The sequence below is a fragment of the Primulina tabacum genome, chromosome 1 (genome assembly GCF_025594145.1).
Source record: "Primulina tabacum isolate GXHZ01 chromosome 1, ASM2559414v2, whole genome shotgun sequence".
NCBI classification, from domain to species: Eukaryota; Viridiplantae; Streptophyta; class Magnoliopsida; order Lamiales; family Gesneriaceae; genus Primulina; species Primulina tabacum.
Window position 1 is genome coordinate 48,019,617 of NC_134550.1, and position 11,637 is coordinate 48,031,253.

Consider the following 11,637-nt stretch of genomic DNA (forward strand, 5'->3'; position numbering starts at 1 on the left):
TTATCAAATATATCATTTAACTTATGTTGATGAAACAGGTATTATAGGAACTTTTCAAGGTAATCCTATTTCCTTTAAGTTTATAACTAAACATGTTCATAGAATTCTTAATGAATTACAAGAAAAGATTGATAGGAAAACTTTTCAAATAAATTCTTTAAAAGAAGAAGTTAAAATATTAACTATAGATGATAAATTAAATAATCCTAAATTACAGGAAAAAATTAAATTTATTTATAATAAGTTCTCATTAGAAATATGTAATGATTTACCAAATGCTTTTTAAAATAGAAAGAAGCATATTATCTCTCTTCCATATGAAGAGAATTTTGATGAAAAGAATATTCCTACCAAAGCTCGTCCTTGTCAAATGAATTCTGAATATTTAGAATTATGCAAAAATGAAATTCATTCTTTATTAGAAAATGGTTTAATAAAACCTTCTCAATCTCCCTGGTCATGTACTGCTTTTTATGTTAATAAACATTCTGAGCAGGAAAGAGGTGTTCCTAGATTGATAATAAATTATAAACCCCTTAATAAGGTCTTAAAATGGATTAGACATCATATTCCTAATAAAAAAGATTTATTAGATAGACTTGTACATGCAATTATATTTTCAAAATTTGATTTAAAATCAGGATTTTGGCATATTCAAGTAAAAGAATCTGACATATATAAAACTGCTTTTAATGTTCCAATAGGACATTATGAATGGACGGACAGTAATGCCATTTGGCCTTAAAAATGCTCCTTCTGAATTTCAAAAAATTATGAATGATATTTTTTATAATTACGGCAATTTTATAATTGTTTATATTGATGATATCTTAGTGTTTTCTAATGATATTGAAACACATTTTAAACATTTAGATATGTTTAAAAATATTGTTATTCAAAATGGTCTTGTTATATCAAAATCTAAAATGATTTTATTTCAAACTAATATCAGATTTCTTGGTCATATGATTGAGAAAGGAAAAATAATTCCTATACAGAGAAGTATAGAATTTGGTTCAAAATTTCCAGATATAATAACTGATAAAACTCAGTTACAGAGATTTTTAGGAAGTTTAAATTATATTTCTCCTTATATTAAGGATCTTACTAAGGATTCTGCTATTTTATATGATAGACTAAAGAAAAATCATTTACCTTGGTCTGAAAGACATACTATAGCTGTTATAAATATTAAGAAAAAGGTGAAAAATCTTCCTTATCTTATGCTTGTTAATCCCCAATGAGATAAAATAGTCGAAACTGATGCCTCAGAAATAGGTTTTGGAGGAATATTAAAACAAATAGATCCTCAATCAAAACAAGAATATCATATCAGATTTTATTCTGGGAAATGGAATAATGCCCAGAAAAATTACTCTACAGTAGCAAAAGAAATTTTAGCTATTGTCAGATGTATTTTAAAATTTCAAGATGATTTATATAATCAAAAGTTTTTTATAAAAACTGATTGTAAATCTGCAAAATTTATGTTTAATAAATATTTTAAACATGATGGGTCTAAGAAAATGTTTGCAAGATGGCAGGCTCATTTAGCTCCTTTTGATTTTGAAATCATTTATAAAAAAGGTGAAGATAATCACTTGCCAGATTTCTTAACTCGAGAATATTTATTTTAATGTCTTTATCTACAGATATGAATTCTCGAGGAAGAGGAGAGTCATCTTATAGAGGGCGAGGAGGTAGGGGAAAACCCCCTAATATCATTGCACAGCATGGTAAACAGAGGCTAATAGCCCAGAACTTATCTAGTTCATCAGCCAGTAATACTGAGCAAAATAATGAGTTATACAATGAGTTTCAAGAATTTTTGAAACAAAAGCAGAGAAGTAATACAGACTCTCAATCTTCAACATAATATGCTAATATCATCAAAGAAGATGATAATGATTAAGCTCTATACACAGAGACAAAACATCGTGAATTGATTCTTCTTATAGAAGAAAAAGATACCCAATGGGAAAAAACTCCATGGACTATCATGGAAAGATATTTAACCAATATATCATATGTATATGGTTCTTACAAACAAAGAGGATTTTATGAAAATCTTCTGTTATCTACAAAAAGTGTTGATATAACTCACTTTTTCAGTAATACTCAGCAAAAAGGAAGTTATAACTTCTCAAAGTTTATTATCAAGAAGATAATATCTATTAAAGAATGGGGTATATCTCCATTTGTTGAAAAAGAATTTTATTCTGAAAGTCATAAAATGAGTTTTAAATTCAATTTTTGGGATTATATTGAAAGTTTTAATAAAACTCTGTTTTATGAAAATGAAAAGAGGAAACATACATGGTTTCTAAAGATTTGTGAAAATGTTTTTCATCATCCAGTTCCAAATTGGTTTCTAATATGGTGGAATATAATTGGTCCATCTGCAAAGATTTTGCCAGAGGTTTTTATAAAACCCATGAATACTTGGTTAAATGTTTCCCCAAGTATTAAAAAATCATTCTCTGAACATTGGATTGATGGTAAGACTTTATGTCTATTATTCATGGAATTTGGAATTCCTTGGATCTGGAAATGGCAACCAGAATTTGGATACACTGATGAAAGGAATCCCTTGCATATGGCGAGTCAGTTCCACTAAATTTTGGGACAAATTATTATGTGATGATCCAGAAACTGAAAAACCTTATGGTTATGACACTCTTCATCAAATGGAGGAGAAAATTTTATTATATCAGAAAGAATTTCATAATCAACAAGAAAAGGAAAAAGCTTCTATGAGTCCATTCAAGATTCTTACTCAGAAATATTCTGAGATCTATTCAAAAGAAAAAAATGATTGAGGTTTATATTGAAGAAATGAAAAAGAATCTTTTTCAGAATATTGGATGTTCTGATTCAAAGTCAGATAAATCTATGGCGTCTGAAACAAGCGAAAATCAATTCATACATCTAATGCAAATGCAGGATGCACAGGATCCAGAGGATGATATTCCTCAATTATCTCAAATAGATGATATCTTTGAAAATTTGAAAAAATCCCTACAAGATAATATCAAAGACGATTAAAATTGGTGGAAGTGGAATCTCACTATTTTCAAGAGTTGGTGGAATAACACATCATGGCATATCATGACAAAAGTGGGTGGCATATCACTGTATACTTTTTGAATTTTGTAACCATGTTACTGTTTGCTTTAATAAAGCATTTTACTGTTTATATTTTGAGATGGAATCCGGGATTTCATGTCCGGCTCTTCTATCTATTTATAGGTTTATTCTATGAAAAACACGGTTGAGTTTGCTCCCCTCTATTCTCTCTTGTAAACAACCCTTTTGAAGTATATCAATAAAAGCTTGAAGTTCTGATAACAACTCTGTAAGTTTATACTGTTTTTATTTTCTGTCTTTATTTACTGTGTTTTAAATTTTTATATTTCATAAGATTAGCCTGAATGACAGGCTAAAATATTCGTGCTAAATTATTACCTTACTATGACATGATCTATATTTATTTGTTCTTGGAATCAGATTGAGATAATAAAAGATCTATTTAAATTTTTAGGAATTTAATGTAATATAAGAGTCTTTGGTTACAACATAAAGTAAAAAGATGAACCACGAAATGGTAAACACAAGGTTCGAGTTTAACCAGGAAAAATAAATTCATGTTGTATCCCTTCAGCCTGCTGAGCCGAGAAATGGCGTTTAAGGCGTTTATGGGTGATTTTTTATGAATTTATGATTCTATGGGATCTCGGTAAAATCCTCTGTTGTTTAATTTCTTTGGTATATCTTTTATAAATCTTTTTATGTTTTGTAAAAGTTCCAAATAAGAATCTTATATTCATTATTATTCTGGAATTTAAATTCTTTCTTTTCTTAGCTCAGTAAGAGTTGAAAATGGTATATAGGCTGGAAACCAATAACCTCCATGTATGCGAAAGCCACTAAGGAAAAATTTGGTAAAACAATGCTACGTATCAGATTCACTTTGATTCTAAGCCTCAGATAACAAGCTGTTCCTAGAAATTCTATAATAAATAAGGATTTACAACAAGTTATTCAGAATAATGAAGGACCTGTTCAAATACAGTTCAATAATAAACAAAGAAGATTATTACCATCTTCTATCTATGCTAGATCAAGATCTAGTCATTCTTTTATTTCACCTTTAGATTATATGGTGGATGTTCCTCAAACTTCTAGAGCTTTTATTTCTCGGATAAGAGAAGATGTAGAGTCTTCTGTAAAAGATACAGTAGATGAATTAATTATTAATCAAAACAATATAGTTCATAAAAGTAACTTTCAAAAAGTTAGAGAAACTGATACAGTTTCATAAATGAATTTTAGTATTTAATGGATAGTAAAACAAAACAAAAATTGATTTTAATAAAGGATCTTTTGCTAGAGCAAAGATCAATGCAAAATTTTATTTACCCAAATGAGAATCTTTTTCTTCTATAAGAAGAATCAATTCACGATGTTTTGTCTCTGTATATAGAGTTGAATCATTATCATCTTCTTTGATGATATTAGCATATGATGTTGAAGATTGAGTGTCTGTATTACTTCAATATTTAAAGTTTAAAATTTTAATGTAATCTCTCGATTTGTTTTTTAAAAATATTTAACATAAAAAAAATTAATATATATGTGTGTGTGCGCGCGCGCGTGTGTTAAAAAGTAAAAATTTACGGTAAAAAGTAAAAATCTCAAACTCACAAAATATATTAAATTATACACTTTTATAAAATTTTCTCCACTCAATTGTGTTTTTTTCACAAATTGAGAGACTTATTTATAACATTTCTTTGAAAATAAGCACGCCATCCAAAAATTCTCGGATGAGAAATGTCTGATTCTTTACCAAAAGCAAGCTGCAATGGAGAATATTTATGATATGCACTTGGTCTGATGCGAATTAATTAAGTAGCATGTAAAATTGCATGTCTCCATATAGAAACTGAGATTTTTGTTTTCATAATCATTGGTCTGTTAATCATTTGTAGACATTTAATCAATGATTCAGCTAATCCATTTTGTATATGTATATGGGCAACAAGATGCTAAACAGTGATTCTCATTGACATACAATAATCATTGAAAGTCTGGGAAGTAAATTCACCAGCATTATCAAGTCTAATTTTCTTGATTGTACGATTAGAAAATTGATTCCGCAATTTTATTGTTTAAGCAAGTAATCTTGCAAATGCCACATTCCGAGTTGATAATAAACATACATGTGACAATCTGCTAGAGACATCGATCAATACCCTAAAATATCTAAATGGTCCACATGATAGATGAATTGGCTCACAAATATCACACTAAATACATTCAAAAAACATGGGTGATTCAGTTTGAATTTTAGCTGGTGATGGTCTTATAATAAGTTTATAAGATAATATACTTTACATTGAAACTTATTATTTTGAAATATCTTCTGGTCTTTCAGCGGATGACCATGTGTATTTTCTATAATTCTGTGCATCATTGTTGAACCAGGATGTCCTAATCGATCCTTCCAATTAATCAGTATTGAATAATATTATCAACTACCATGTTTGATTCAATTGGACTTATATGTGAATAAAGCAATTCAGTGGCAAACATTGATAGTTTTTCAATTACATATTTCGTTCATGATTTATATATGGTAAGACACACATATTTCTCATTTCCTTCATTTATATATTCATTTATTGTCTGATATCATACCCATGAGAATAAAAATATCATTAAAACTCAACAAATTTCTTTTCGATTGTTGTGAATACAAAGTATCATTTATCATAAATTTTGTAGCATTGGGTAACAAAAGTGTGCTTTACCACAATTTTAATCAAGTCTACATGTACTGATATTGTATTCACTATTGTTTTAGTTAGTTTTAGTTACAAGAAATATTTTTTCTCGTAGAATAGTGTGCGTTGTACCACTATCAGATATGAAAAATTGCATGAGATTAGTTACCTGTTTAGTTTTGTTCATATCATTTTCCATATTTGAACTTAAAAAAAAATAGTTAATGAAAAAAATTACTGACAAAATATATGTAATTTATTGAAAAATATAACGCATATCATAATTATACAATAAAATATTAGCATATAAGCACATGAAAAATAAAATATTTTACATTTATATTTCACCAATATATTGATCATTTTCAGAGAAATCATTCAGAAAATCTGCAGCATCAAAATGAATTGAATATCTCAAATGGTTGCTACATTCAGTGAAATTTGTCTCTTTTTGTTTTCCCTTTATCAATTCTTTACAGAGCTTACAAAAGTGCTCGGGGAATCGATAAATACGAGACCAATGTTATGGAGTGCCGCATCTAAAACAAGAACTTTCAAATCGTTTTGAATGATTTTCATTAACACTCATGTTCTCGTGATGTCTTTTCAGTGGGTGGTTCGTAACGCCCTTTTGCGATGAGTAATAGAAATAACTATCTCGATTGTTTTCAAAACCACGACCACGACCTCGATTTCGACCTCGACCAAAAACCTGTCTTTGATTTTGATTTTGGCCCATGTTTAAATTTATTTTTACTTATAACATTTACTTCTGCAAATGATGTTGATCCAGTGGGTCGAGACTGATAATTTCTCATTAGCAGCTCATTGTTCGTTTCCATCACAGAAAGACATGCGATAAGTACAGAATATCTTGCAAATTCACAAACTCTATATTGTTGTTGTAGAGTTGTATTTGAGAAGGTTAAAGTGAAAAATGTTTTTCAAGCATTTTCGATTCTGTAACCTCACATCCAAAAAATTTAATTGTGAGATTATTCGATACATCGCTGAATTGTAATCATCGACTTTCTTAAAATTTCGGAATCTTAATGCATTTCATTCATCACAAGCGGTCGGAAGTATAACTTTCTTATATGTTCAAATCTTTGTTTTAATCCTTTCCATAAAGCCATTAGATCTTTTTCAATGAGATATTCACATTTTAATCCTTCATAAAGATGTCGACGGAAAAATATTATACCTTTTGCTTTTTCTTGTGATGATGAGATACCATTTTCTTTAATGGTCTCAATTAGACCCAATGACTCAAGATGCATTTCTACATCGGGACTCTATGACATATAATTTTTTTCTCATAATGTCGAGCGCAACAAATTAGAGCTTTGTCAAATTTGACATGACGATACTAGAAAAATAACAATGAATTTTATTAGTTAAGTTCTAAATCTATTAATATGGCAATAAAAAGTAACGAATAAATTATAAGTACAAACATTCTTAAAAAATAAAGAAAAAACATGAGACATATATTCTCCAATAAATACAAGACTAATGAGTATAATAATCAAAATAATTATACAAAATAACCTTGAAAGAACCATCTTCTTCTTCGAAAATGTTGATGAAGAAAATTTTTAGGGAGGAAGAGTAATTTTGGAGTGATTGAACGTGTTTGTAAAATAATATTTTTATGGTAAAACTAGTCGTTTATGACCATTACATAATCTTAAAAAAATAAATGTATGTATATATAAATTTTATGGTAATAATATAATGTTAATCATATTTAAATAATTATGTATATCACATCAAAATATTACAATGAGGTGTTAGAGACTCATTTTATATAATACAGTGGCATTATACAAATATATATAATTATTATATAACATAACAAAAATATATAAACAGTAAAATAATCACATCACGTTATTATAATGAGGTGTCATAGACTATTTTTATATAATAACATGATATTATTCAAATATATTTATACAATAAATAAATAGTAACACAATAAAATTATATAAGTAGTGTAATAATATAATCACATCAAATTATTATAATAAGGTGTCATAAACTCATTTTATATAACAATATGATATTATATATTGAATATATATACAATAAAAATAAATAAACAATAAAATAAACATTCTTAATTTTGAATATTGTTACATTTTTTTGTGTTTTGGAGCTTGGAAAAATATGAAGATCCTTCGAATATCATGCTTCGAGCATCGTGCTGATAACGTGTTAAAAGTAAAAATTTACGTTAAAAAGTAAAAATCTCAAACTCACAAAATATATTAAACTACATACTTTTATAAAATTTTCTTCAATCAAATTGTGTTTTTCTTCACAAATTCAGATACCTATTTATAGAATTTTTTTGGAAATAATCCAAAAATATATACATCATTACATACATCATCACATACTAATTTTCAATATTTATAACTTTTATTTTCAACACTCAGTCGCTTATGCAGAGTGATTTTAAACATTGTTATAAAGTTAATTTTAATAATTGGTGCAGAAGTTTGTAGATTAGAAGTTTGACAGGAGAGGGGCTATATGTTCTTTGAAAGTGACTATTTTATTTGCTTCATGAGGAAAATTTAATTTTGTTCATATTATTTAATTAATATATTAATTATTATAAATGATTTAAGCTATATATAATCCAGTTAAAAAATTATTTTTAAACATTACTATCATCGTCGAATTCAACTAAATACATATTTTTGTTTTTCAAGATTGTTTAATTTATTAAAAAATATTTTAATAAATTATAAAGTTATTTAGACTTGAGAAATCTTTTTGAAAAAAAAAGCCCTCCAATTTTATCATAATTTTTTTTACATTTTGATAATATTTAATTTAAAACCCATATTATATATATATATATATATTTACTTAATTTAATTTAATTTAATAATTGGATTGTTGGCATTTATTTATATGTGTCCCTTCAGCATGAAAAGATAGGAAAAAAGACCAAAACACAACAGACTTGTCCCTCTTACACCACCATGTCAACATCGACGGAGCCCGCCACCCATCACCACCCTTTCTCCACCACCGCCTCCGCCGGGACTAATCGCCGCTCGTACAGGTGCTACAACTGCAGCCACTCATTCCACATATCCCCCGCTGGTGCGACAAACTCTCTTTCTCCATCATCCTTCCGCTGCCCTCGGTGCCATCACCGCCACCTCCTCCCACACCACACGATCTCTCCATCGCCGCCGATTGCACCACCCCCGCCACCTACACCTCCTCCAATGCGTCCTCCGATGAATTCGAATCACACGCCTGGCTCAAACGTCTCACCTTACTACACCTCTGATGACTCAGACTCCGATTATGATTATGATTCCGATAGTTCGCTTCTCTCCTTTACCTCCTCGAATTTTTACACATCTACACCGGCTTTGAGATCCTTCGTCAATTCCCTTCCGATGAAAGTATTCCTTCCCAATACAACTCCGTCCCTTCAATCTTGCTCAATTTGTTTGGAAGATTTCGAGATCAATCCGAACACCGATACACCAGTTAATGAATTACCTTGCGAGCATTACTTTCACAAGGATTGCATAGCAGAGTGGCTTAAGCGTCATTATACTTGCCCGTTGTGCCGGTTCAAATTACCTATCGAACCCCACCAGGAAGAGCACCCAACCCAATTGGTAGAAGATCGTGACGCTGTTTTTCCTCTGGATTTGGCTCCTCGAGGGGAACGATTGCAGAGCAGGGCTACGGGGATACGGAGATTTGGTGCAAGTGCTGCAGCAAACTCTGATAGACTGATTTTGAGTTTGAATGTTGGGATAAGAAATGGTTCAGTTTTTGATGTTATGCAGGATGAGGAAGGGGACACTTTGATGGTGGATGCTTGATGGTATATTTATTTTGATATTAGGTATGTTTTAAGCATTTTTTCTTCATGATATTGATGATCCTTGTTGTTTTGCTTCATCCATTCATTACATTTAGTATATTCTCGGAGTCTCGAAACTTAATGGTACGTGCTAGAAGTTCTTTGATCGTGGCATCCCTTGCTAATTGAGAATTTATTTGCTGTACATTTAGATTTGAATGCTTAGTGTTTCTTTTGTGAAACATGGTTTTGTGATTGTTGAGACCTTAGTGGCGGCTAATCGGAGCACGGTATCATCAATTTTGGTGCTTAAAGCTGGACATATTGTGTTCAGATTTTGATTCTGCTGGTTCTATTGGTGTTCTATTCTAATTACAATCTGCTCCATTGCATCTTGACTCGATATCTCCGTACTTGCATTTTTATTTTTCTGGATTCATGCCGCTTTTTTATCAGCTCTCTCGCTTAATGGTTCCTTGTTATATCACACTTAGTGGTTCCCTCCACTGGTATCCTGTAAGAATCTTCTCTGGTGTCTTAAAAAGTGTCAACAACCGTTTTCTTGGCATGATCAATGGCCTGACATGATCACTTGCTGAATGCCTCCTGTCTCTTGGCTACCATATCATGTGAATGGTAGCACAAACACTTTTTAGTGCCATTTTTGGTTATCAGTATCTCTGATTTCACGACCTTCATGAAACTTTCCTCGTTTATGAACCAAAGCGTACTTTTAGTTGACATTGATGAAACTGACGGTGCTCTGGTTGTTAGATATGCAGCTTGATTTATAAGTTATTCTTCCGCCAATCTACAAGTCGCTTTGTCCTGCTGGACCATGTGGATGAAACTGTTCTTCATTGTGATTCAGTGCAAAGCATGTACATTATTCTACAGAGTTTTTTGCAGCCAGTTCTGTTTCGTTGATGAGAAATTTGAAAGAATGAAGACTTCTGCAGAACTGGTTATTTTCTTCTATTTGTCAAGTGTAAAGGTAGAAAGGTTTCTTTGATAGAGTTTTGTGGAAAAAGAGAGTAAAGAAACCAAATATGTTTGAAAAAGTTAAGGGTCAGACCTGATTGAGGGCTCAAGGACCTGCTGTTGGCAACTGAGAGTTTTTTTGTCGCACTGAGTTCTTCTTCTTTCTTCTCTTTTATAGTAAAAAAGATATCTGTTTTGTGGCCAAATTTGCATTTTTTTTGCTGTTGATTAGCCATGATGTACACTATTTTATAGTTATGAAGTTTCGCTTCAACATTCTGTAACTGGATAGGTTTTAGATTCCTGCTATACATATGATTGTGTAATAAAAGCAAAAAATGGTGAGAGTGTGGATTGTTTATGAAATGTGAGGGGTAATCACAAACTCGATTTCTCTGCGTACAAAACGTCTGGAATGTGTTTTTATATAAAATATGAGGTTTGAACCCGTGGATTCGAAAATTACCCAGTATAAATTCATAAAAACAATCAAATGTATTTGAAATCTATCGTTTCTAAAACCGCTCAATCTCAGTGCACCTGAGGTTGTGTACAGATAAAAGATTTGATTTGAGTAAGAATTTCAAAGATAGAATATGAAATGAACCTTAATTTGAGTGTATTTAAAAAAAATCATAATTATCATTGTATCCATATGATTTAATAGTTGACTGAATTTGAAATTTACTGTACATAAATTCATTCAAACAGTAAAATGAACCATAGCTTCAAATCTTTATGTCCAAATGCAACTTAAAAATTTATATAGTGGGATGAAATGAACCCACACTCTCAACTTGGAGAATTTGTGGGTTTATGTTTTTTTGGATGATTCAATAATTAAAAGGAGATCGGTCAAATAACAGAATTATTTTTAAAACCTTGGATCCGATGCCATAATATTCGGTTGTGAGTTGAGTGACGAAAATTCATGATTTTGTTGATATATCGTTGTATTCAAGCTGCTCAAAATCAATTCGATAAATAAGCTTGTGAATTACATTTGAGCATATATAGAGTGGG

The 11,637-nt window shown here is 30.2% G+C and overlaps 1 protein-coding gene across 4 annotated transcripts; it reads left to right on the plus strand.

Moving 5' to 3' along the window:
* The first annotated feature begins 8,714 nt into the window (after positions 1 to 8,714).
* Positions 8,715 to 10,890, plus strand: LOC142545401 (uncharacterized). 4 transcript variants are annotated; one of them, XM_075652592.1, is made up of 2 exons: positions 8,715 to 9,675; positions 10,416 to 10,890. In XM_075652592.1, the coding sequence occupies exon 1, from the start codon at positions 8,786 to 8,788 to the stop codon at positions 9,650 to 9,652; it is 867 nt and encodes a 288-aa protein (XP_075508707.1). In that variant the 5' UTR covers positions 8,715 to 8,785; the 3' UTR covers positions 9,653 to 9,675; positions 10,416 to 10,890. The 4 variants fall into 4 exon arrangements, with proteins under 4 accessions (XP_075508707.1, XP_075508715.1, XP_075508723.1 ...); XM_075652600.1 differs by having other exon boundaries at positions 8,715 to 9,654; positions 10,408 to 10,890; XM_075652608.1 differs by having other exon boundaries at positions 8,715 to 9,654.
* The last annotated feature ends 747 nt before the right edge of the window (positions 10,891 to 11,637 follow it).

Coding starts and splice junctions, on each gene's coding strand:
- LOC142545401 (XM_075652592.1), top strand. CDS start 8,786: ATGTCAACATCGACGGAGCCCGCCACCCATCACCACCCTTTCTCCACC.